The sequence below is a fragment of the Salvia hispanica genome, chromosome 4 (genome assembly GCF_023119035.1).
Source record: "Salvia hispanica cultivar TCC Black 2014 chromosome 4, UniMelb_Shisp_WGS_1.0, whole genome shotgun sequence".
Classification (NCBI taxonomy): Eukaryota; Viridiplantae; Streptophyta; class Magnoliopsida; order Lamiales; family Lamiaceae; genus Salvia; species Salvia hispanica.
The window spans coordinates 34968374-34991967 of record NC_062968.1 but is presented as its reverse complement, the minus strand read 5'-3'; the positions used below and the strand labels follow the sequence as shown (position 1 = coordinate 34991967).

Here is a 23594-nt window from a genome sequence, read left to right as displayed (position 1 = left end):
ATATATTAAAGTTTGACATGACCTAACGTGAAAATGAAATGTATGATAATTTGAAAGAAAAACAACAAACTCTAGTTGGAAATTTAAGGAATGTTTAAAACATCTTCTTTAAATATAAAATATAAATCCAAGAATAATCTATTCAATACGCAATAAGATTATAAATCGAAAAGATATGTTGAATAGGAGAAGACCGGTAGTGTTATGAAGAGAGATATGGTTGATACCTGGTTTGTGTGATGGGTCGGGCTATACGAGGCTCCTATCCGTTTACTTAACTATAATCGAGATATTTTACAATTCTTGTAGTATATGGGAGGATCGTGCGTGCAAACGGCAAAATCTGTAAACTATTTATAAAGTTCATTCTTCTTTTATATATATTTTAATAAGTTACGACGTGAATTTTTTTTTTTACTATTCTGAATTTAGTGAAATTTATTTAGAACATAAATTAATGAATATGTATAATACTTCCTCTATCCTATAAGAGTATCCACTTTTCATTGAACACGAATTTAATACACAATTAAGAAAATAAGAGAAGTGAAAAGTAAAAGTAATTAAAGTAATATTAGTTCATAATGAGTCTCGCCTTATTAAAGAGTAAAAAGTTTTCAAAATTAGAAATTGCATACTCCTGTGAGACGGACTAAAAAGAAAAATAGTGCATACTCTTATGAAATGAAGGGAGTAAATATGAAAAGTATCTTTAATTTAAATTTAGTTTGGATTAGACTTTTGTATTTTAAAATGAATCAAAATTTTAATTTAATTAGGATATAATAAAGGAAAAGAGAAAAAATAAAAAAATAATTAACAAATATTATCTGATGTGGATGCAAGTTAATTGTGATCCATTAACTCAAGATTTATACCCTTGATGATGTTTGATCAATGTTTTAAAAACCGGACCGGACCGGCCGGTTCGACCGGTCGGACCGCGAACCGGTGCGTAGTCCGGTCCGGTTTGCACTATAAAACCAGTAGCACATCAAACCGTCATGAACCGTCGGAACCGGCTGGCCGGACCGGTCTGGCCGGGAACCGGAAACCGGTTTTCTAAATTTTTAAAATTTTTGTAAAATTTGAGTTTGGTGGGAGTTGAACTCATGACCTATGAGTCAAGAGACCAACATATCTACCACTCCACCACATGTACTTGAATGAAATATTATGAGCATTAATTATTCTTATACATTAAACCTATAATTTTTTGTCCACACAAATTAATAATTTGTGTTTAATTTTATACTTTTAAATAATTACTATTAGTTGTGATATGCTTAATATTAACTATCCCTCACTAAATTTTACTTTTATTTGTATAATGTATATAAATAATAGATTTTATCTAAGATTTAATATTGTAGTATATATATTATTAACATAGTTTATTACTCCATATTTACTAAATAATACTCCAAACTTATTAATAAATCATGTTTAATTTATGTATTAACTAATAATACTAATATAATATATATTTATCCAAATTAACTAAAAATTCATGTTTATTTTTATATATTGTCTATAATATTATTTCACCATATAAACATTTTTTAATTAATATAAATTTTATTTATTTATATATGAAAAATATTGTACTTTTTTAGTTATTCTAATTAATAATTTATGTATTTAGTTATTATTTAAATTTTATCATTCCCTTATTTTAAATGATCTTCATATTTAATTAATATGCAAAGTTTAATAGTATATGTTTTTGTTATATATTACTAATTATAATTTATCACTCATTAAATTTAATATACTTTGTATGGATATATTTAATTATATATATTTGCAAGGTAAAACGGTTCGACCAGTGATTGAACCGGTCGGACCGGTTGAACCGTGAACCAGTAGCCTCACCGGTTCACCGGCCGATCCGATTTTTAAAACATTGTGTTTGATCTTCAATTGCAACACTAAAACACAAAAACAAGGGTAGATCTAGCTTTGAAAAACTAGATCCAAAAAGATTTGATCGAGAGGCAAGAAATGAAGAAAGTGAATTTGATATTAGCTAAATCCATTGATGGAGAAAACACTCAACATACTAGATTTAACTAATGACTCCACTACTCAAAGGAATCCACAAACCCTTTGATGCATACCTATACGTGATCATACTTGAACTAGTAATTGATGGAAATTTCATACTTGAACTAGCAATTGATGAATGGATGGATATTTCTAGTCTAAAAAAATACTCATTTCTATAAAAAATCATCTCAATTTTTTATTTACTTTTTATCTTTCTTTTTTTCTCTCTTATACTGTACCATTTTATCTCTTTCTATCGTTCACTTTACTTGGAATAAAACTCATTTTATTCACCAATAAAATTATTTTTAGTGCGTAGAAACATACTCCCTCCGTTTCATAGTAATGAAGACGTTTCTTTTCGGCACGGAGATTAAGAAAAAAATTGTGTTAGGTCAGTTAAGTAAAGGAAAAATAAAAATGGAAAATGAAAAAGATAGAGAGATGAAGAGAGAAACAAGTAAGAGAGAATAAAATAGGTGAGAAAAAATGTGTTGATTTTTACTAGAAAGAAAAATGATTGTATTACTATGGAACGTACCAAAATAGTAAATAACTCTATTAAACGGAGGGAGTAATTGTAAGCTAAAGTGATGCTGTGATGGGGTGTTGTACTTTGGATGATATAAGTCATCAATCCATCCAACTGATACATGATTGGAGTGACGAAGAAAGCATGTTACTATAAAAAATGAATTTCGATCAAATGAATGTTATTTATACCGTAGGAACTTTGAATTTTTAATTGATGAACATGAAGATAATGAAAATATATTTAATAAGTTAAATGAAGTGAAAGTATGAAAGAGAATAGGTGAAAAGAATTGTAAAATAACGAAGTATGGAAAATAAAAGTGTATTCTGTAAAAAAAAAAACAGAGAGATATGACCTTACGCTAATACGGCCAAAATGAATTGATCATAAACACAATTTGGGAAATGAAGAAGCGAATAATTGAAGCCATGGTAGAGAGATCGGCGAATTGGACTGATTTCGACTAAAAATTCGAAATTTACCCACAGCGGGCTTTATGAAATTGAATTGGAATTTATTTACTTCTCCTACAAGAAAAGAGTCTCAGCCGTTGGATCTTTTTGAGGGTTTAGTTGCAATCCCCGCCTCCTTTTCTATATTTGGCTGAGTCCACCAAATCCGTTTTACCAATCTATCAATATATAAAGGGACAGTTTTTTGGAAGCCCATGTGGCACACTTTTGAGCGGGAAAACTATCTATTGGGCAATCTAAAAGACAAATATTATTGGATAAAAATTGGTCCAATGAAATGCAGAAAAATTGGCTTCTACAAAAAGTTTAAGACATTTATATAGACAACATTTGAATCTGCATTTTTGTGGACTGATTTTCTAAATTTTGATTGCAGCATAACGTGGTGCTTGGAATCCGGCGACAGCTCCGACGAGAGGGTGGCAGGCTGAAGGAGACGGGGCGGTGGCGGAAAGGCGGCGGCTGGTCGAGAGGATAGGAGGGATCCGGAACGAGAGAGATGGGAGGAAAGTTGAGAAGATAGAAAGAAGAGGAAGGAGAGAGAGAAGTACGGCGGCGGCAGCAGCAGATTCATTCAAAGATCTGATCTTTCTCGCTGGAGAATAAGAAAAAGGAGAGGAAAAGAGAAGAGTGCCGGAGTCGGGAGATGAGGGAGCTGGCGGGTGAGGTGAGCCCAGCGGCGGCTGAGGCACAGCTGTGTGTTGAAGGGGCACAAACTGGAGGTACTACGCGGCGACATGGAGATTGTTGTTCAGTGGGCCGATGGACAAGAGGAGTTGCCCGGCGGCGGCGGCAAGTTGGTGTTTAGCGGGTTCCACCGATTAGAGGGAGAGATAGAGAAGGAAATGAGGGAATGAAAGAAGCAGTTGGCGTTGCTCACCGGCGAGGTGTGTGAGGCGGCGGCGGTTAATGGAGAGAGACGGTGAGAGAGAGTGAGAGTGGCGCATCATTAGTTTAAGGTTTCATAAAATGTGGTTGTTGTATATTAATTGGGCTCTAATTTGGGCTTTTAGTGTATGATATAATTTCAGCTGTAATAGTGTAGTAGTAGTATAGATTTTATAATTAATGTTTTTATTTATTTAAATAGCATTTTAATTTGGATGTTGAACTCTATTATTATTATTATTATACTTTAAATGGTTCTAATTTAGACTTCTAAATTATTGTATTTTGTATAATATAATTTTATTAAGTTAAATTATTTTTTAATTGAATAATTTGAGTTTTAAATTTGGGTGTCATGACTATAATATTATTATGTCTTAAAAGTTTGGTTTTATTTGACTACTAAGTATTACTATTATTTATTCGTTCAAATAGTTTGATTTTATTTGACTACACTCATATCAAATATTAAAGGGATATTTGCATCTAATATCATGAAACTTTCAAAAAATTGAGTTTTTCCCACGAATTTTAAAATAGGCAAATAATATCACGAACTTTACACCGTGTTTGTTTTTTCTCACGAATGAAAAAATTCTCACAAATAATATTATGATACGGATTTTTTTTCGTAATTTCTCGACAACAATTTTGAAAGCTTCACGTTTTTCAATCTTTGAAGATAGTTTTTCTTGAAGCACACCCTCCAAAATTATTCTTCAATCTATTAAAATAACATGAATTTTTTCATTCGTGGGAAAAAACAAACTCGGGGTAAAGTTCATGATATTATTTGTCAATTTTAAAGTTCGTGGGAAAAACCCAACTTTTTGAAAGGTTCGTAGATTAGATGCCAATTTCCCAATATTAAAATAATATATAATCATCTGCTAAAATATGAAATGTTTCTATTCTTTTTACTTCTCAAAAATTTGGAATATGTTTATACTGAATTCAAATATGGCTAAACCAAATAATTATGAAACACCAATAAATAATGATATAAAGTGAAACTAATATCATTATCAAACAAATAACAATATTTGTATGTCTTATTCTATTTCATCCACACATCTCCTCTTTTGTTATATTTTTTATTTTATACTACACTCATATCAAATATTAAAATAATATATAATCATCTACTAAAATATAAAATGTTTCATTGAGAGTGGGTCGAGAGAAGTATAATTGTACAAATAATTTTTTGTCGTTGTTTATAATATTACAAATACTTATGTTAATTACTCCCTCCATCCCCTATTAAGAGTCACACTTTTTCATTTCGTTCCGTCCTCAATTAAGAGTTACACTTCATTTTTACCATAAATAGTAAGTAGGTCATACATTCCACTAACTCAATTCACTCACATTTTATTATAAAACCAATATAAAAAAATGGGTCCAACATTCCACTAACTTTTTCAACAACTTTTCTTTACATTTCTTAAAACTCGTGTCCAGTCAAAGTATGACTCTTAATCGAGGACGAATGAAGTAGTTCTTATCTATAAAAATATTTTTATACTTATTTACTCTATACTATTTATTATAAATTAATATATTTTCATTATTTAAAAATCTTTTGTCCTGTGTATAGGGTGTAAACACCCGTTCCTATAATTTCACAGTCCAAATTTGGAACTCAATCACATTACATTAATAGGTGCGCTTTCTCCTATTTTATTGCCATATTTTTTTCTCTCTTTTTTTTTCGGTGCCAATTTTGGGCCTGCTCTGCAATTTTCTGGATCTCGAGTTTGTCTCTATTTCTTTTCTGCGTCATGAATTAAATTGTGTAAACCTTCGTATGCATTCAGAAGTGAAGCTCTAAAGCCATTTGAGTTCATCTCTGTTGTGTCTTCAGGGTTTTGGCTTCCAAGGTCTCACTCACACTTCCTCCATTTCCTTCTTTTATAAATACTGTAGTATGAAATTTTCTGCTTACTGAGAGTGATATAGGAGTATTTCGGTAAAGCAGCACGAATGCGCGTGTTTTTTTTTTTTTTTTTCCTTTCGAGGGTTAGCTCTAGAGTTGCTAATTTTTATGCAATATATGTTATGGAATCTCTTCTCATACAGAATAGATATGGAGTAATTTTTATGTACTACTGCAATATGTTATGGAATCTTTTATTTAAGCCTTTTTTTTGGCTCTGATGAATTTATGGTTATGCGTAAGAGGCAATGGCTTTCTTTGCTTGTGGCTATCAGAAGTAAAAATTTTCTCTTCGACCAAGTCAAAGTTTTGTGGACTTCCCGAAGATTATACAGTTTGTTACGGGATATGTGCTCTCTCCCCAAAATTAGTTGAAAAATATATCCTTTTCTTGTTTACACATGAGCCACGTACAAGTCTTCTCACCCTTTTATTTTTATTCATTAATTCTTTTGGTTAGTAAAAGTTGAGCCTCTTTTTCTATATATATTAAAGGGATAAGAATCTCGAGCGTCTTTCTTAGGGGAGAAGAATAGCATCATCCTTTTAAGCTAGGGGTATGGACGTTCACTCTTGAATTTTCCATAATGTTTCAGATGTTCTGTTTATTGACAAAACCTAATGTTTTGGCCATACGAAAGGTCAACTGAAGTGATTATATAAACATGACCTGACTTTGTAAAATAAGTATGTGCTGGTTCACTTACCTTACTAAATTATTTTTGTTTATTGTAGGTTAACAAGATAATATTGGAGTTTAATATGGCCGGGGACAAGCAAATAGAGACATGTACGTCCTTTTGGTATTTTGGTCAATGGGAATGTAATATGCCTTGGATTATGTAGTAGTTATTAAGCCATACCAGTGTGGTGTCCATGGCTGAGTTTTGTCAGCATGTGTGCTAACTGTCGCCATAACATTGGTGCAGTGTTCTCAACTAATTACTCGACCATCTAACTGTTACTTGATATTATGCATGAAGAAAAACTGTTGGCACTTCTTCCATGCAATATTGATGTTTGCTTGAACGTTTTTAGGCTTGTATTGTTGAAGCTTCTATCTGATGCCATTTTCTTGCTTGCAGATCAGCTGAATGCCCCTGCTGCAAAGTCTGAATCATCAATCAATATTCCTGATAAAAATATGGTAAGAGTTTGATGACTTGGTTTATTTTACTGTAAAATTATTAGCTTCTCTTGGTACTTATTTTTAAAAGATGGGTTTTATTGTCATATGATTCTTACTGATATTCATGTAATATAGTCCTCATGACTCATGTACATCTCGTTTTCCTATGCAAATGTCTACTTGTATAGGTTATTATGTTTGCTCCACCCCTTTACTAATTGTTAAACCCTCATGAGTTCCTTTGTTACTTGCTAGTTGCTACAAAGAGTAGAAACAGCTGCACCTTCTCCGTCACTGGACTGGTGTTGCTATTATTCATGTGATTGATTGTGTTTGTGCTGATTTTATTTGCCAAGGTGCTCTGCGGTCCTCTCGTGAGGCATTTCAATCATCTCCATCTACTTGAACACTCTTCTTCTTACACCTCTCGAGATAATTCTTATATAATTGCATGAAAATATTCTGACAGCAAGCACAGCAATACCATGATTATGGTTTTCCAAAAATAAATTTTCAAGGGGACTGGACACAAATAGTTTACAAAGAGTGATTAATGTTGTGCAGAAAAGCTTTCAATTTGTGCATATTCTTTTTCTTTCTTGCATTTATAATTATTGAGATGCATCATGCATGTATATAGTTTTGCAGCATATGATTCTGCAATAATGTTCTCAAGTAAAAAAAATTTATTCTATAACAGCCCTATATTGAGATTACAATAATATGTTTTTGTAACCTGAGTTCTCATCTTTTCAGGTGAAAGATGAATTATCATCTGAGTCTGTGTCATCTGTATCTGCTGGGGGCAATGCTGTATCTGGAAAAAGTGCAACTGATCAACCTGTAAGTTCAGAGCAGGGTGTCTCTTACCCACCTACCAGCAGTTATGATTACTATCATTCAGGTAAGGTTTTCATCTTTAGCTGGAATTTACAACAACAGTTTAGATCTTAAAGCATAATTGTATATCCATAATATTGAACCTCTCACATAAGATTGCTACTCCCTCCGTCCCACGTTACTTGATGCGTTTCTTTTCGGCATGGGACTTGAGAAAGTTGTGTTTAGTGAATTGAATAAAGTAGAGCGAAAAAAGTAAGAGAGAGAAGAGAGAGTAAAGTAAAAGAAAGAATAAAATAGGTGTGATTAGATGTTTTGTTTTTAGCCAAAAAGAGAAATGACTCAAGTAACTTGGGATAACCCAAAATGGAATACGTCTGAAGTAACTTGGGACAGATGGAGTATATTTTATGATAAATACTGTAGGAGTACAAAGTATCATAATTTAATACCATTCTATTATGTTATAAAGAAGCTGCAAGAGTTCTGAAGAAAAATAATACTATCTTTGATCCCATTGAGCTTGGCCTGTTTCTTTTTGACACGGTCATTTAGGAGAGTAAGATTATAGTGTAAGGTGTGTGCCCACATATATAATGTAGTGTTTAAGTGATTACCCATAAAGGAAACATGTCATGCTTATTGGGATAGCTAAATAGTAAAACAATCCAAGATTAATCATTAATGGGATGCAGAGAATATCACATTAGGCAATGAAAATTATTAGTTTATTATATTAGTCAAGGTTGCTGCCATTAATATAGTTATGTGGTAGAGGTTATAAACTATTCAATTGTTTCTTGGCTATTAGAATTGGGTGAGCACATTCGGGTACTGTAATGGTTGGATGGGTGTTTCTACTTATAATTGTTATCTAGAGATATTTGTAGCTGCGGTTCTTCTAAATTAGCCTCTTAACTTGATCAAATATTTTCCTTATGCTCTAATAGGATACAGTGGTAACTTTACCCAGTCAGTTGACAAAGATTTTTCTAACACCCCTGGTGGTTCTTATGCGGTATGGCCTTTGTGATTTTGTAAACTCCTGTTTTTCCGATGGTGACTTCATTATGTCTTGAATTTTACTCCTGATATGGTGATTCTCTGATTTACCAGGGCATCCAACCAGATAATGCTTCTCTCCTATATTACGTTCCTAGCTATGGTCCATATTCAACTGGTTTTGTAGGTGTTGATGGAAAACAAGCATACACATCATCAGAGTATCCCTGCGCATATGGGTCAGAGATGTTTCCATATTATACATATGATCTGGCCTATGCTGGGAATGGTTCATCCAGCAATAAAAGTAGCTCTGGGAGGTCAAATGGATATAACGTTGGCAAAACTAATGGCAACCTCTCAAGCAAATCTTCAGCTTTGCCTTATAATTCCAAAACCCAACAGCCAAATTCTTCGAGGTCTATGTATCAGAATCAGTATCTTCATCCTTTGAAGAAGGTAGTTTTTCTTGGGATCAGTTTTCTTATATTAGTGTGTTTGTTTAAATTATACTTCTAAGACTGTAATTATTTGAAATCCAGCAGCTTGTTTCGGTGATGGATTATCAGATTTGTTTTAATTTGAGAGGAGAAACGAATGATAACTATTTAATAGTATTTTTTTGTTGAGAACCTCAGAATTGCAGTATATTCCCATGTTCACTTTGTTATTACCAGTTTGTACTTTAATATCATAGCTGTCTTGTTAGGCATCTTATCTTGATTTTTATTTTCTTGCAGTTGGGTGCTGGTTTCCAGCCAGCTGGAAACTTCTCTTCACTTACCAGCCGGAATCCTCGTTCTTTTCCGCAATATGGTCAAGTAAATTACCAGTCGAATCTTGGGTTGTGGAACAACAGTTACAGATCCAAGTCAAGAGAAAATTTTGGCAGATGTGGAGAAATCAATGCTGTGAGTGAACTAACTCGTGGCCCTAGGGCTGACAATCGGAATTCCTCTAAGTTTCCAGCTGAAGTTGAACAACTGGGTTTTGCAATTGATAGGGATAATTACAACTTGCAAGAGTTTGAGGCAGAGTATGATAGTGCAAAGTTCTTTGTGATCAAGTCATATAGTGAAGATGATATCCACAAATGTATCAAATATGATGTCTGGTCAAGTACTCGAAATGGCAACAAGAAATTAGATTCTGCTTTCCGTGAAGCTGGTGCTAAAATGACAGAGGCAGGAAAGAAATGTCCAGTCTTCCTATTTTTTTCGGTGAGCTTGTGCTCCTTTATTGTGATCTAGTAATAGAAGTCAGTAGTTACTGTTATTGGTCACATATCATTTATCTTCTTATAGCCATGTTATTATCAGCCACGTAGGAGTACCATTTATCCTTTATATAATCATGTTTTTTAATGTTCTTCATCTAATTTCTTTTGTATCCGGTAACTAAGAGTCAGAAGATTCTTTGATTGATTTCAGGTGAATGGAAGTGGGCAGTTTGTTGGTGTTGCTGAGATGATTGGGCAGGTTGATTTTGGCAAAAATATGGACTTTTGGCAGCTCGACAAATGGAATGGTTTTTTCCCATTGAAGTGGCACATTATTAAAGATGTCCCCAACACGCAATTGCGACACATTATCCTTGAGAACAATGAAAACAGGGCGGTCACTTATAGCAGGGACACTCAAGAGGTAGTATTTCCTTTCTGGAATTCTATTCATAATTATTTGGACAAGCTCATTATTTTAGGCTGATCATGTTTAACTTTCTGGCAGATTGAACTGAAACAGGGCCTAGAAATTCTAAGCATTTTCAAAAACTATTCTGCTAAAACTTGCGTACTCGATGACTTCAACTTTTATGAAAACCGTGAGAAGGTGCTGAAGGCAAAGAGGGGTGGAGGCACAGTTTCTCAAACCACCAATGGTTTTAGAAATGCTGATTATGAGGTGAACTTTTGTGATGCACATGCTTGTGTGGTTACCGATGTTGATGCAAAATGTTTTACATCTGACTGATAATAAAATGAATTGTAGGCTGGAGAGTCCGCCAAGGACACTCAGTCAGATTCTTCATCACTTGCTGAGCTGACTAAAAACCTTTCGCTCGAGGCTCAGCCACTGCAGAGTAGTATATGAACACGATCAATATACGAGAGAGTTTGCTTTTCATCAGTTTTGTTAGGCAAGTTTAGTCATTGTTAGTGATTCCCATCATCCTGATGGTTTTATCTTGTTAGAGATTCATGTCTTCTTTCCTATGTTTGGATCTATTTGTTTTATTGGCGATATTAGTTTTCTGGATTATTTTCACATATCTGCAAGTGAGGTTGACTGTCATTGGCTGTATGCTGAATATCAAATGTAGATCAATAGTTTCACGTCCATTTCTCTTTGATGTCCTAGCTTGGACAGGATCCTCAATATTGCAGTTTTCAATTTTTTGAGCAACAGATCAGTAATCAATAATATGATTTCTACTTGCATGTCGTCATCAAATTGGTGGATAGAATAATGTTAACACGGAAAAGAGTAATTGCTGAAGAATGCATAAATTTGGTCACTTCACCTTTAAGAAAAATATATTGGTTTGAGAAGATAAAGAAACAGAAGCATAATTCAAAGTTTGAAACTGTCAGATTTTGTGCTATTTGTTCGTCTTTGATTTAAGGGATCTATGGACGAAAAAATATTTACATTATCTGCTTGAATAGATTGCTTGATAAAATCCTAATATGGAACAAACTGGCCTCCATTGAATATTAGTAATTTTGCTGATGGAACTTCAACAGAAGTTCGAATTAATTTCAACAACATTTTGACCTGGCATATATTTCTTTCTAGGACATAATATTATGGAAGATTATAAGAAACAAACAGACACCAAAGGGGAAAGGAAAAGAAGAGGTTTATGTAGCCACCATGTTCAGAAAATCAAGAGCTTAAACACAATTGAACAACAACGGGATATAAAATTTTTGGCAACAACGGCAGAAGTATTCTAGAATACAGCATTCATGGCTGCTGCGACGTCCCAGTAGCTGGAGCGGTTGGAGCGGCAGGCATCCTGCCTTGAGGTCCTTGATACTGTTGATGGTGTTGTTGATTAGGTGGTAGCACTGGCAGAGGCGGTCCCATGTAGCCATACTGCTGGTAGTATGGTGGGTAAAATTGACCTGGAGGGGGCGCCGTGCTCGGGTAGCCATACTGCTGAGCTTGTTGATGCTGCTGTTCAGAACCACCTCTATTTTCATTAGACGCAGATGACCCACTGGAAGGCCCCTCTTGAGTTGGAATGAGGGCACCCATCCTCTGGGGATCCATAGAAGGATAATACGCCCTCTCATGCTGAGGCAGAGGAGGAATGTTGAAATAAGGCACTGGTGGCGGTTGTGTCTGACCGCAAGGTGGGGGAGCCTGAAGAGGCTGGTTCTGTTGCTGCGATATGACTGCCCTTGGGAGCAACCCACTGTGAGTCACGGCTGCTTGCTGCTTTGCTTCATCAGAGCCTTCAGAGTCCAGCTTTGGAGCTTGGGGTCTGCCCCACAGCAGCTTCATCCTCAAGCCTTTAATAACTAGTTTGTTAGCAAGTTCCTCAGCTGCTTTCTCAGCACCTTCTCGTGTCGTGTAAGTCACGAAAGCACAGGCCCTCTGGAGAACCATCTTGACAGACTCAATTTCTCCATGTGCATAGAAGTTGTCCCTTAAATCCTGCTCGGTAATCCTAGCATCAAGCCCTCCCACATAGAGGGTTCTAATGCTCTCATCATCGGGAGGCTCCAAAGAAGGCATCTCCCCGGCCTTGCTCAATAGCTTCATTGCCACTGGATCATTCACTCTGCAATTGTATGCAACAAGACAGCAACATACTGAGTATATTATGAGAAGATAAACTAAGTATAGACTAATCCATTGCGCTGGGGAAAATAGGAACAGAAACAGAGAGTACAAAGGATGAGAGAAGTAGACACTAATATATGTACATCGAGAGAATTCAATTATTAGCCAGCACCACAAAGCTGAACAGCAAAAAAATGATAGATATGAAATTTCATTTCAACTTATAGTATACTATAAAGGCTTGACAAAAATTATATCTTGATACCAACTAGTATAGCATATGATGTGGAGTGAACCAGCTGATTTTACAATCCAAACTTTAAAATATGCAAGGATGCAAGACATATTACCAAATCAAAAGACCAATAAATAGTACATACAATGCGATATTGTTAGCATTCATGTACAATAATGCATGCATATAGATAAGAAAAAGATCTTTATGTAATAAAATGATTTTAACATACCCGTAGTAGCGATCTTTAATGTTTTGTTGAGACAATTCACCTTCAACAGGCATCTCGTGCCTGTAAGGGCACTCTGGACCTCTTGTACATTGACCGCGAACATAGAAACTGCAAACATGAGCTCGGTTTCTCTTGTAATATGGTGTGGTTCTCTGGAGCTTCAAAATAGTATCATTTGGACGAGCCTTTCCAAATGAAGACTCATAATCAATCCCAGCCCTTGCCTGCATATAACTAGTTTTTTAGTTATCAAAAGTGGATCAAAGAGACGCATTGTAACTATCATACTACTAATCCGAATATAAAAGCACAGTTAAAATCTTCAAGCAGCCTGAGAATGAATGGAAGGAGGCCAAAACTAGCAAACAAGAGACTTTTGGCCCAGTAACATAGATTTCATGACTTGGAGGCCTTTGTTGATCAAATTGCAAAACTACTAATATGTATTTACTATAGAGAATTGTTAGCAATCATAGCACCAAGAAAAGATGCCACAAGCAGCTAAAGTGTTACAGACCACAAGAGCTTGCACATAAGATGTATTGGCATTTAACTTTCAGGCATTCCCCTAACCAAGTCATTTGAATAGGTTATAGCAGATATGAAACTGTTTTTGATGAGTCCCAAATTGGTGAAAACATAAAAAAACAAACTCCAATCAAGATATGTGCATGGAAAGAGTTTGAAGGAAGCATACCTTGCGATCATGCTCCTCTGCAAAGTATTCCCTATTCACATCACTCTTTGGAATGGCATCATTAGAATCAATACTCAGAGCAGTATCGCGAACCTGAACGGGCAATCCATACTCGAGATCCAAAAGGCAAACCTGACAAACATTTTTCAGCTTACTACAAGTTTGGCATATCTCAGATTTCTTGTATCTTGCATCACGACCAGGCCTCCACCTGAACACCGTAAATGGCCGAGTGCAGATCTTACACTCCTTATCATAATCTGCTTTTGTCTGCAGCAAAGTGCAAGTATGAGCAAAAAAGTACAAGGGCAATTTACAACATTCACACTGCAAACAGAAGCCAATTGAAATCACGAACATTTACAAACAAGCCATCTACCAAAAAGAATATGTTGCACACAATAGAGTATCATAAACATCTTAACGCTAGCTCAGATCCTACTTCCACATTAAATCAATCTCTACACGCAAAAAGCAATCCACAATCAAAGAGAAAATTGGCAACACGAAACTGTAAAGTTACCATTCGGACGTATGGATTGTCGCCAAGGCATGACTCGCATATAATTGGGAAATCAGACCGCTCCCACCCATCGGCTTCCGCGTCCCTCAGCAGCCTGTGTGCCATTCTATGCCGAACTTGAAATTAATTATCCTGAACGGAAGAAATAGAAAATGAAATCAGTCAGAACCCTAAGAAATCAAATGATGCATATAAAAGTAGCAATCTTGCCTCAGAACAGAAACCCTAAAATTGCAGTCGATGCGTACCTTGAAGTTGTTTTTCCACGAAAAGACAAGCTACTGTAGGTGCGAATATAAGGATAGCAAGAAAAGGAGTCGCGGAAGGCGGCGGCTTATGTAGACAGAGTCGGCGGCGGCGAGAGGGCGGAGAGAATTCAAGAGGATGGCCGAGAAATGACAACTCCGCGATTGGATATTTAATTGAGGATTATTAGCCTTAAAGCCGCGTTTGGATATCCTTTATTCCATAAAAATATTATTTCCTTTTTCATCCGTCCCATAAAAATATGTGGAAAGTTTATCAATTTAATAATGTGTCTGACTATCCACTAACATTTATTTAACTATCATTCTCATCCTTTTCTCTTACTTTATCATACTACCATTCTTCTCTCTCTTACTTTACCAATTTTATCTTAATTCTCATGTCATATTCATTATGCATATTTTTATGAACGGATGGAGTATTTTTTTTCAAGTTGCAAGTTCATGAATGTCTTAGCCGTACTATATAGTACTCTCTCCATCCCTTCTAAGTGGAGCATTTCTATTGTTTTGTGAATTAAGTGAAGAGATGGAAAAAAAATGCTCCACTAAGAAGGGACAGAGGAGTACTATATAATGCGGCCAAGACATTCACGAACTTGCAACTAGAAAAAAAATGTTCCCTTCGTCCCATAAAAATATGAGTAATAAATATACTACGAGAATTAAGAGAAAATTAATAAAGTAAAAAAAGTGATATTTTATAAGAAATATGGCATTTAAAATAAAAAATCTAAAAAAAAAAAGAGTTCACTTAAAGTGGAATTAGAGCGAGTACATTACTTAATTAGAGCATCCACAATGGTCGGCGAGCGACCGGCTAGCCGATTCCTGGCGTTGGCCGGTCCGCTCGCCGAACCATTGCAATCGGAGCGCTGGCCGATCCGCTCGCCGCCATTGTAGGCTGGCAATCGGCCAGCGCAAATTTTTTTTAATTAAAATTTCGAAACACTATACATATGCGATTTTCACGTCATTTTCATTCGCATCACTTGTTTCGAGCGAGTGTCAATGCTGGCTGGCCGAAGAAGCAGCGGCTGAACTATGGCGGTGATTACACCGGCAGCAGCGGCGGTTCCCGCGACCTCCCCGAGGATGTTCAGGAGTTCCCGTCCCCTCCATCGTTTACTTGTCGCACTCGCCCGGTTGATCAAAGGCGGGCACAATGGGCAGCGAGGGGAGTCGCCCAGGGATCCCAGGAGGTCCAGTCGCCAACCGAGCTCGCTTTCTTCGCGCATCAACAAACGCGTAAACAGATGCACAAGATCTTAGCTGAATGGAGGGAGGCAACTGACCCCGTGGAGAAGAGGTTTCTTCACTCAATGCTCGAGAGTATGCGGGTTGATTTGGATGTCGCCGCGGCACAGTTGGGGGGATCAGACGCGGGCTCAGATGCCGCAGATTTGGGGGTCCGGGTGGCGGTAAGGACGGCGACGAGGAGTAGAGTGTGGCGGGGGCTCGTGTGTGGAAGCCCGATTTTTTTTAATTATGTAATTTTTTTTATGTAATGTACTTTAAAAAAAAATTAATGAATTTTCTGTATATGTGTCGTAAATTTAATTCCGTATTTTGTGCTTAATTCCGTAAATTTAGTTGTTGTTTTTTTAATTTTGATTGTTGTGGCTAACCTATAACTAACCTATTGCTTGTCCTAATGATGTGGCAGTATGAACTTTAGTGCTGATGATGTGACAGAAAGAGTTTGTGGCTAGCCTATGGCTGACCTATTACCATTGTGGATACTCTAACTACTACCGCTCTGAGTTGCTCTTTTGACTATATTTATCAGCAAATAATCACCCAACCATTTTTTTTAATCTCCAATCAATTTCATCACATCCACATTATTTATCCAATCCAACTTTATACACTTTTAGCGTCTTTTATTAAACATCACTCAACCATTCTATGGTCTACTATATTATACTATATTTTTATATTGTTTTTAATAATAATAATATTAGTATTACATACTATATTAAAACATTTTATGATTGCATAATTTTTAAAAAACACAAAAAAAATGACGCACTTAAAATTTTAAATCACACAACCAAAAAACGAAATTTGAAACAATTAAAATACAAAATTAAATATTATAATTGCGGCTCAAAATAAATGCTAAAAAATAGACATTAGTTGGGATGAAGCATATTGATAAATATATAGAGGATGCTTGTAAGCTTTGAACATATGATACCGGTAATCATGTAAGAATCATCTTGTTATTTTATGTGCTTTTGAAATGAGTTTCTAGATATGTTTTGAGATAAGCTACTTATATTCACTATAGTTTGAAAAGTTATCAAAGCTAGGTAATGATTAAAATTTTGGGTTTAATTGATATTTTGGGAATTGGAGAATATATTTTTCTCATCTAGTGAATAACAAGAGGAGTACTAAATAAATAATAAATTATTGAAAAAGAATAATTATATGTAAAAAAAAAAGAGAGATTTTATGTGTAAAAACTATAGCAAATTTGGTCTATATTTATAAAGAATGGAAAAATCTAAGTTTTGGTATAATATTATAATTTTTTATATAATAATATAAAAAGATATTTAAATATTAAATAAAATAGCTATTTATCGATAATATTAGTGAAAAATGGCACAATCTCATTGGTCAATAGAAAAAGTGAATTGAGAGACGACTTGAACTCGTTTGACTAACCAATCAACTGAGATCAAGACCATCTTTATTAATTATCTAGGTCCCTCTTTCACCCCAATTTTAGTTTAAACATAAAGAATAATAAGGAATAGGTCTCTCACACGGACAAGGTTGGTAGATTCCTACATTTATTTATCAATAAATATTTTTTTTAATATTCGAATATCTTTTATATACTCAATTAAATAAAAAATATGCAAATCATATCAAAATTCATAATTTTTTTATCCTATGTAAATAGAAACCACATTTCTTATAGTTTTATTAACAAAAATCTCTATTTTTCGCAACATATAATCCTTCTTCTATTTTACAATATCTCATTTTTAAATACTTTCTTTTCGTATTTATTCATCAAGGATGATGAGAATAACATATTCTCCAATTCCCAAAATTTCAGTTCAGCCCAAAATTCAATTATCCTAGTTTTGATAATTTTCCAAATTCAAGCAAATGTTAAAGCTCATTCAAAACATCTCAAATATACTATATAATGATAGAATAAAAAAAATGGTTTGAACGTAATTGCGGTATGTTGTACCTAAATTTGACACTATAAAATTACTACTGATATATATTGGATGCCGGTTCAATATACTAAAAATCATTATATTATAAAAGTACAGTATACCAAATTTCAATAAGGCATATCAAAAAACGGCATATGGGACAACATTGAAAATTGACGTATTGAAATAAAATGTATAAAAAACAATCAGTGAAAATAATGGTATAGTATTTACTCGTATCGACATTTTCGATAAGGTATACGGTATATCAATTTCGCTAAGATATACCGTACCGATTCATTTATATTTTATAATCTTCTTAGGAGATGTTCGGTTTGCAAGATTGTATCCGAGATTAAATTTGTAGTGTGTTTGGTTCATGAGATAACTCAATCCTAGATGGATAATCATGGGATAGTCAGTCATAACTAACCCCGTCTGACTAAAATAATCTCACAACTCAATCCTAGATTATATCTTATATTATTTTATCTTGAAAATCGAACACCACCTTACTCTATATAACACATTTTAACCTTCACTTTTGAATCGAGTTCAAAGCAAAACACCGATAACTATTTCGACTGAAAATAGTGAAAATACCTTTTCACTACCCTGTCCATTTATTTTGATCTACAATATTAGAATTCATGATTATTTTTTAATACACGATAGTTATAACTTCTAAATTTTACATAAAATTCCTTGTAACAATAGCAATTTCCTTGACTTCAGGCGCGGTCATGATTCTGTCACTTGTAAGTACTCCTTGTCATTTACACACCTATGTACTAAATTCTACTTTCGCGTATCACTCACTATCTATCTATTTATGATCTCAGAGCATCCGCAGCGATCGTACTTGCCGACGGACGTCGTCCGTACTGCTGGCAAGGACACCGCTGCTCGCCGTTGCACGTTTTCCGTCCGTGCCAGCGGCAGGGCGGTACTCTTAAATTCCGTGCCGCTGGCAAGGACACCACTGCTCGCCGCTGCACGTTGTCTGTCCGTGCCAATGAGCAGGCTTACGTGGCGGGCTGCGATTGGCCAACGGCATAGCCATTGACAATTTTGTTTTTTTCTTTTTTTAAAAAAAAAATCAAAATTAATTAAAAAAAAAATTTTAAATGAAAACATTATTTTCCCACTTCTCAATAAATTATATCCGTTTTCTACACACTTTTAATTTATTTTTCAATTTTTTTCCCCAAAATTCACATTTTTATCTATAAATACCCCCACTTTAATCATGTAATTTTTAATTTGTAGGATTTTAATCATGTATTTTTTTTATTTTCTAGGATTTACTTATGTATTTTTATTTTTTAGGATTTTAATTATGTAATTTTTATTTTTTAGGATTTAATTATGTATTTTTTATATTTTAATGTATTTTTATATTGTAGAAATGTTTTTAGTAATTGAAGTATTTAAATTGAATAATAGAATGGTGGGACCTTTGAGCTTGTCCTTGCGGAAGAGCATGGATGTGGGTGTTGTGCTCTTGCCTAAGGACAAGGAGTAAAAGTGGGTCCGTGATAGGATCTGGCTATCATATCAAGTAAGAGAGCACACGATTTGTAAAGGGGTGGGCGATGAACCCTAGTTGGGTTCTATTAGGGTTTGTCGAAAAGAGAGCAAAATGAGAAAAAGATTTTATTCTTATTCCTCAATGACTCGATCTAGTGGGAATTCTATGATTTATAGAATTCCCCCTACTTGATTCGGACTTTACGACTTGGGAATGAATCAAGAAGAAAATCCAAGAAGATTTGACTCTATCAAAATAACAATATAAATATTCTCAAAAAGAAATAAAAAGGAAATAAAAAGATCTAACAAATCAAACTAATACGTAATGAAATCTCCATAGCGGTTTGGTGGATTTCTCTTTCTTTGCGGACGTCCATCGTCTTGACGTTCCTCATGATCTTGCTCTTGGCTCGACGCTTCTTCTTCCTCATCGGTCTCACGTTGGTTCCCTTCGTTGGCTGACCATGCAGCCATGTCCACATCCCTATCAACTCCCCCCTGTCGAGATTCACCTTGTCCTCAAGGTGCAAATGAGGATAGCTTTGTGCCAATTCTGCTGCGGATTCCCAGGTAGGGGCTGCATTAACATCCGACGCCCAATGTACCAGCCACTGGACTAGAGGAATTCCTCCAACCAAAATCGTGCGCTCAGCCGACGCGCGAACCGGGGTATCTGGTGGCCGACCACGTCGCAGCTCCGCAGGAAGAGCCAACTGATCCGGAGACGCCGCTGAGCTAAAAAACGGCTTCAGAAGGGAGATGTGGAAAACGTCATGAATGCGGCTCTCGATAGTCAATAGTATCTGCGGCCTAACTTAGCCGAAATGGGTTTGCCTACCGAAAGCTGCCGATAAGGCTGATGGCAGAGCCACACTTTATCACCGACGGCGAACTCCACATCCTTACGATGGCGATTCGCCTGGGCAGCCATGAGCTCCTGCGCACGGCGAATTCGCACCTTCAAGGTACGCAACAAGGTCTCCCGCTCCTCCAACAACTCAGCGACATCTGCATTATGGGATGGACGCGAATAAGTGTCGAAGATATTAGGCGGTTCACGTCCATAAAGGGTCTCAAAGGGAGACATGCCAATGCTCACATTCACCGAGCAATTCATAGCTAACTCAGCCCATGGGAGTAGCTGTGACCACCGCGAAGGACAGTCAAATGTGTACGCCCGAAGGTACTATTTCAGCGCCCTATTCGTAACCTCAGATTGGCCGTCGGTTTGGGGATGATACACCGTGGTGAATTGGAGCTTCGTTCCGCTAAGTGAAATCAGCTCATCCCAAAAACCACTCATAAAAATGGGGTCTCTATCAGACAAAAGTTTCATAGGGAAACCGTGGAGCTTGACCACCGTGTCCACAAATAATCGCGCCACCCGCGCCGCATTAAATCTAAGTTTCAAGGCGCCAAAGTGTGCGTATTTCGAGAGCCTATCCACGACCACCATTACTGCGGTAAACCCCTGCGACTTAGGAAGACCGACTATAAAATCCATTGAAGCGGCCTCCCATACCATGTCGGGAATTGGCAATGGCTGAATCAAGCCATTCGGTTTGTCTCGGACGTATTTCGTCGCTTGGCAAGTAACACACGCCGCCACAAAAGCCTCGATATCGGCACGCATCCCAACCCAATAGAAGGAAGCCGCCACGCGGGTGAAAGTCCGGCTGTCGGTGCAGCGTGGCATTCGGCCAAAATATCCGGGATCACTGCTGAGTCCCGGGCAAGAAATAGGCGGTGCTTAAAATAAATAAGCCCGTTGTGGACCGAAATATGCGCCTGTGCGCGTCCCTCCGACACCGCACTGTGTAAGGCCACTAACTCAGGTAGAGATGAGTTCTCGCGGCGAATGGTGTCCATCACAAAAGCTGTAGGGCGGGAAAATAAGGTTAGGAGGGCGGGTCAGCCGTGTGAGGCTCCTTGGTCTGCCGTAACAGGGCATCCGCGACCTTATTAGAAGTTCCCGACTTGTACTCAATTCGAAATTTGAATCCCATGAGTTTCCGGAGGTAAAACTGCTGGTCGGGCGTTTGAACTACTTGAGACAAAAGATCCTTCAAGCTCCGTTGGTCGCTGCGGATGATGAATTCGCGCCCCAATAAATACTGGCGCCACTTTTGGACAGCCTCGACTATAGCATAGAGTTATTTGTGGTATGTCGAAGCCAAACGATGCTTAGGCCCCAATTTCTTGCTAAAGTAAGCAATAGGGTGATTATTCTGAAGCAGCACAACACCTATCCCTAGATCCGACGCGTCGGTCTCAAGAATAAACGGCGACGCAAAGTCCAGTAGATGACGAACCGGAGCAGAACACATGGCTGATTTCAAGGCTGCGAAGCTGGTGGTGGCTGATTCGGACCAGTGGAACGCCTCTTTCTTAAGGAGTTCAGTTAGAGGTGAAGCAATGATTGAGTAGTTCTTAACGAACCTGCGATAGTAGCCGGTAAGACCGAGAAAACCTCGGAGTTGTTTCACCATCGTCGGTGTAGGCCACACGCTCATAGCTTCTAATTTAGCCGGGTCAGCGTGAAGCTCACCTCCCGAGATGATATGACCGAGATAATTGATAGTGCGGACCCCCGAAGGCGCACTTGGACCTCTTCACAAAGAAAATATGATCTTGGAGAATTTGGAGAACCTATCGAAGGTGCTACTCGTGGACCTCCGGCGTGGTGCTATACACCAAAATATCGTCAAAGAAGACGATTACAAACTGGCGCAGATAAGGTTGAAATAAACTGTTCATCGCCGCCTGAAATGTGGAGGGCGCATTTGTTAAACCGAACGACATGACGAGGAACTCATAGTGGCCCTCATGGGTGCGGAAAGCCGTCTTATGAATGTCATCCGCGTGCACCGAATCTGGTGATAGCCTGACCGCAAATCCAGTTTAGAGAAAATGCGGGCCGCGTGAAGTTCGTCAAATAGCTCATCCGCGGTTGGAATAGGGAAATGGTCCGGGGTCGTCGCCGCATTCAAGGCTCGGTAGTCCACACAGAACCGAAAAGAACCATCTTTCTTACGCACGAGGAGTATTGGGGACGAGAAGGGGCTCGTACTGTGTTGTATGACGCCCTAATTGAGCATATCGACAATCTGGCGCTCAATTTCCTCCTTCTGAAAATATGGGTACCTATATGGTCTCACATTAATAGCTCGTGTCCCTTCCGGAAGATGGATACGATGATCCCACCGTCTCGCGGGTAGAAGTTCCTTGGGAAGATCGAAGACTGCGGCAAATTCAGATAGCACCTATGTAATACTGGGGTCAACCTCGGGGATGCCTGAGGCAGACTGCAGAGCGTCGGGTTGGACTGGCAGCAATTCGAAAACATCCGCCCCGGCCTCTGTGCTAATGAGGGAGAAAAGATTGTTGTACGAGATGGGGCGCGGCGGCGCGTCCTCCCCCCTTAGAAAAACCGGTTGATCATTCCAGTCGAAACGCATAGTCAAATTCCGATAGTTCTTGGTGATGTCACCCAAATTCTGTAACCATTGAACTCCCAATATGATATCTGGCCCTTTGACCTGCAGAACAAACAAGTCAATCTCAAACCGATGGCCTTGCAAATTAATAGGCATGTTCAGACACGCGAAAGCGCATTTCAAGGATGCGCCGTCGCCCACAAATACTCGGTGGCGAAATAACATTAACCGGCAGGGTCAACTTCTCTGCGACTGCTGGTTGGATAAAATTATGAGTACTTCCACCATCAATCAAAATTGAAACTGTCGTTCCATTAACCTGTCCCCGTAGTCAAATAGAGCGTGGTTTGATTTTGGGGCAGAGCACTAGAATCCTGGAGACGTCGCCAGTAATTGCCATATTCTCTCCTTCGACTTCCGGATCGGTATCGTTGTCCAGCGGCAACTCCTCATCATCGTCATCCACACCCATGAGGGCGTAGAATTTCTTAGCTCAAACATGGTCTCTAGTGAATTTCTCTGGACACCACTAACAAAGGTTTAGGCGGGTCCTCTCAGCTCGCTCCGCCGCCGAGATTCGAAGTACCGGATAATCCCTGGGGTTTCGCCCCTCACGCCCTTGCGTCTGATCCGGAGGTCCCTCCTTTGTGGTGGAAGGGTCAGCCGGCTGAGCTGACCGATTTCCACGATGTTGCCAAGTTGGTCTCGGCGAGAACGTTGGAGACGAGGCTGCCTGGCAGACCGCGAGCTGTTGGGCCAGAGCGAACGTGTCCTGTAGGGTGGCGGGACGCCGCATCAAGAGTTCCTGCTTCAAAGTCGGTTTAAGGCCGGCAATAAACA

General features: G+C 37.5%; 2 protein-coding genes across 2 annotated transcripts; one reads left to right on the top strand and one right to left on the bottom strand.

The window, feature by feature from the left end:
- The first annotated feature begins 6422 nt into the window (after positions 1-6422).
- On the top strand, positions 6423-11123 carry LOC125218065 (YTH domain-containing protein ECT3-like). Its single transcript, XM_048119662.1, has 10 exons — positions 6423-6441; positions 6620-6674; positions 6970-7031; positions 7770-7917; positions 8804-8871; positions 8970-9314; positions 9596-10075; positions 10286-10498; positions 10583-10756; positions 10844-11123. Exons 2-10 carry the CDS (start codon positions 6647-6649, stop codon positions 10943-10945), a joined length of 1620 nt encoding a protein of 539 aa, XP_047975619.1. The 5' UTR covers positions 6423-6441; positions 6620-6646; the 3' UTR covers positions 10946-11123.
- A 574-nt stretch (positions 11124-11697) lies between these two features.
- Positions 11698-14750, bottom strand: LOC125222568 (zinc finger CCCH domain-containing protein 40-like). Its single transcript, XM_048125256.1, has 5 exons — positions 14582-14750; positions 14334-14465; positions 13811-14080; positions 13114-13337; positions 11698-12644 (listed from the first exon to the last, which is right to left on the bottom strand). The coding sequence occupies exons 2-5, from the start codon at positions 14436-14438 to the stop codon at positions 11822-11824; spliced, it is 1422 nt and encodes a 473-aa protein (XP_047981213.1). The 5' UTR covers positions 14439-14465; positions 14582-14750; the 3' UTR covers positions 11698-11821.
- Positions 14751-23594: the final 8844 nt, after the last annotated feature.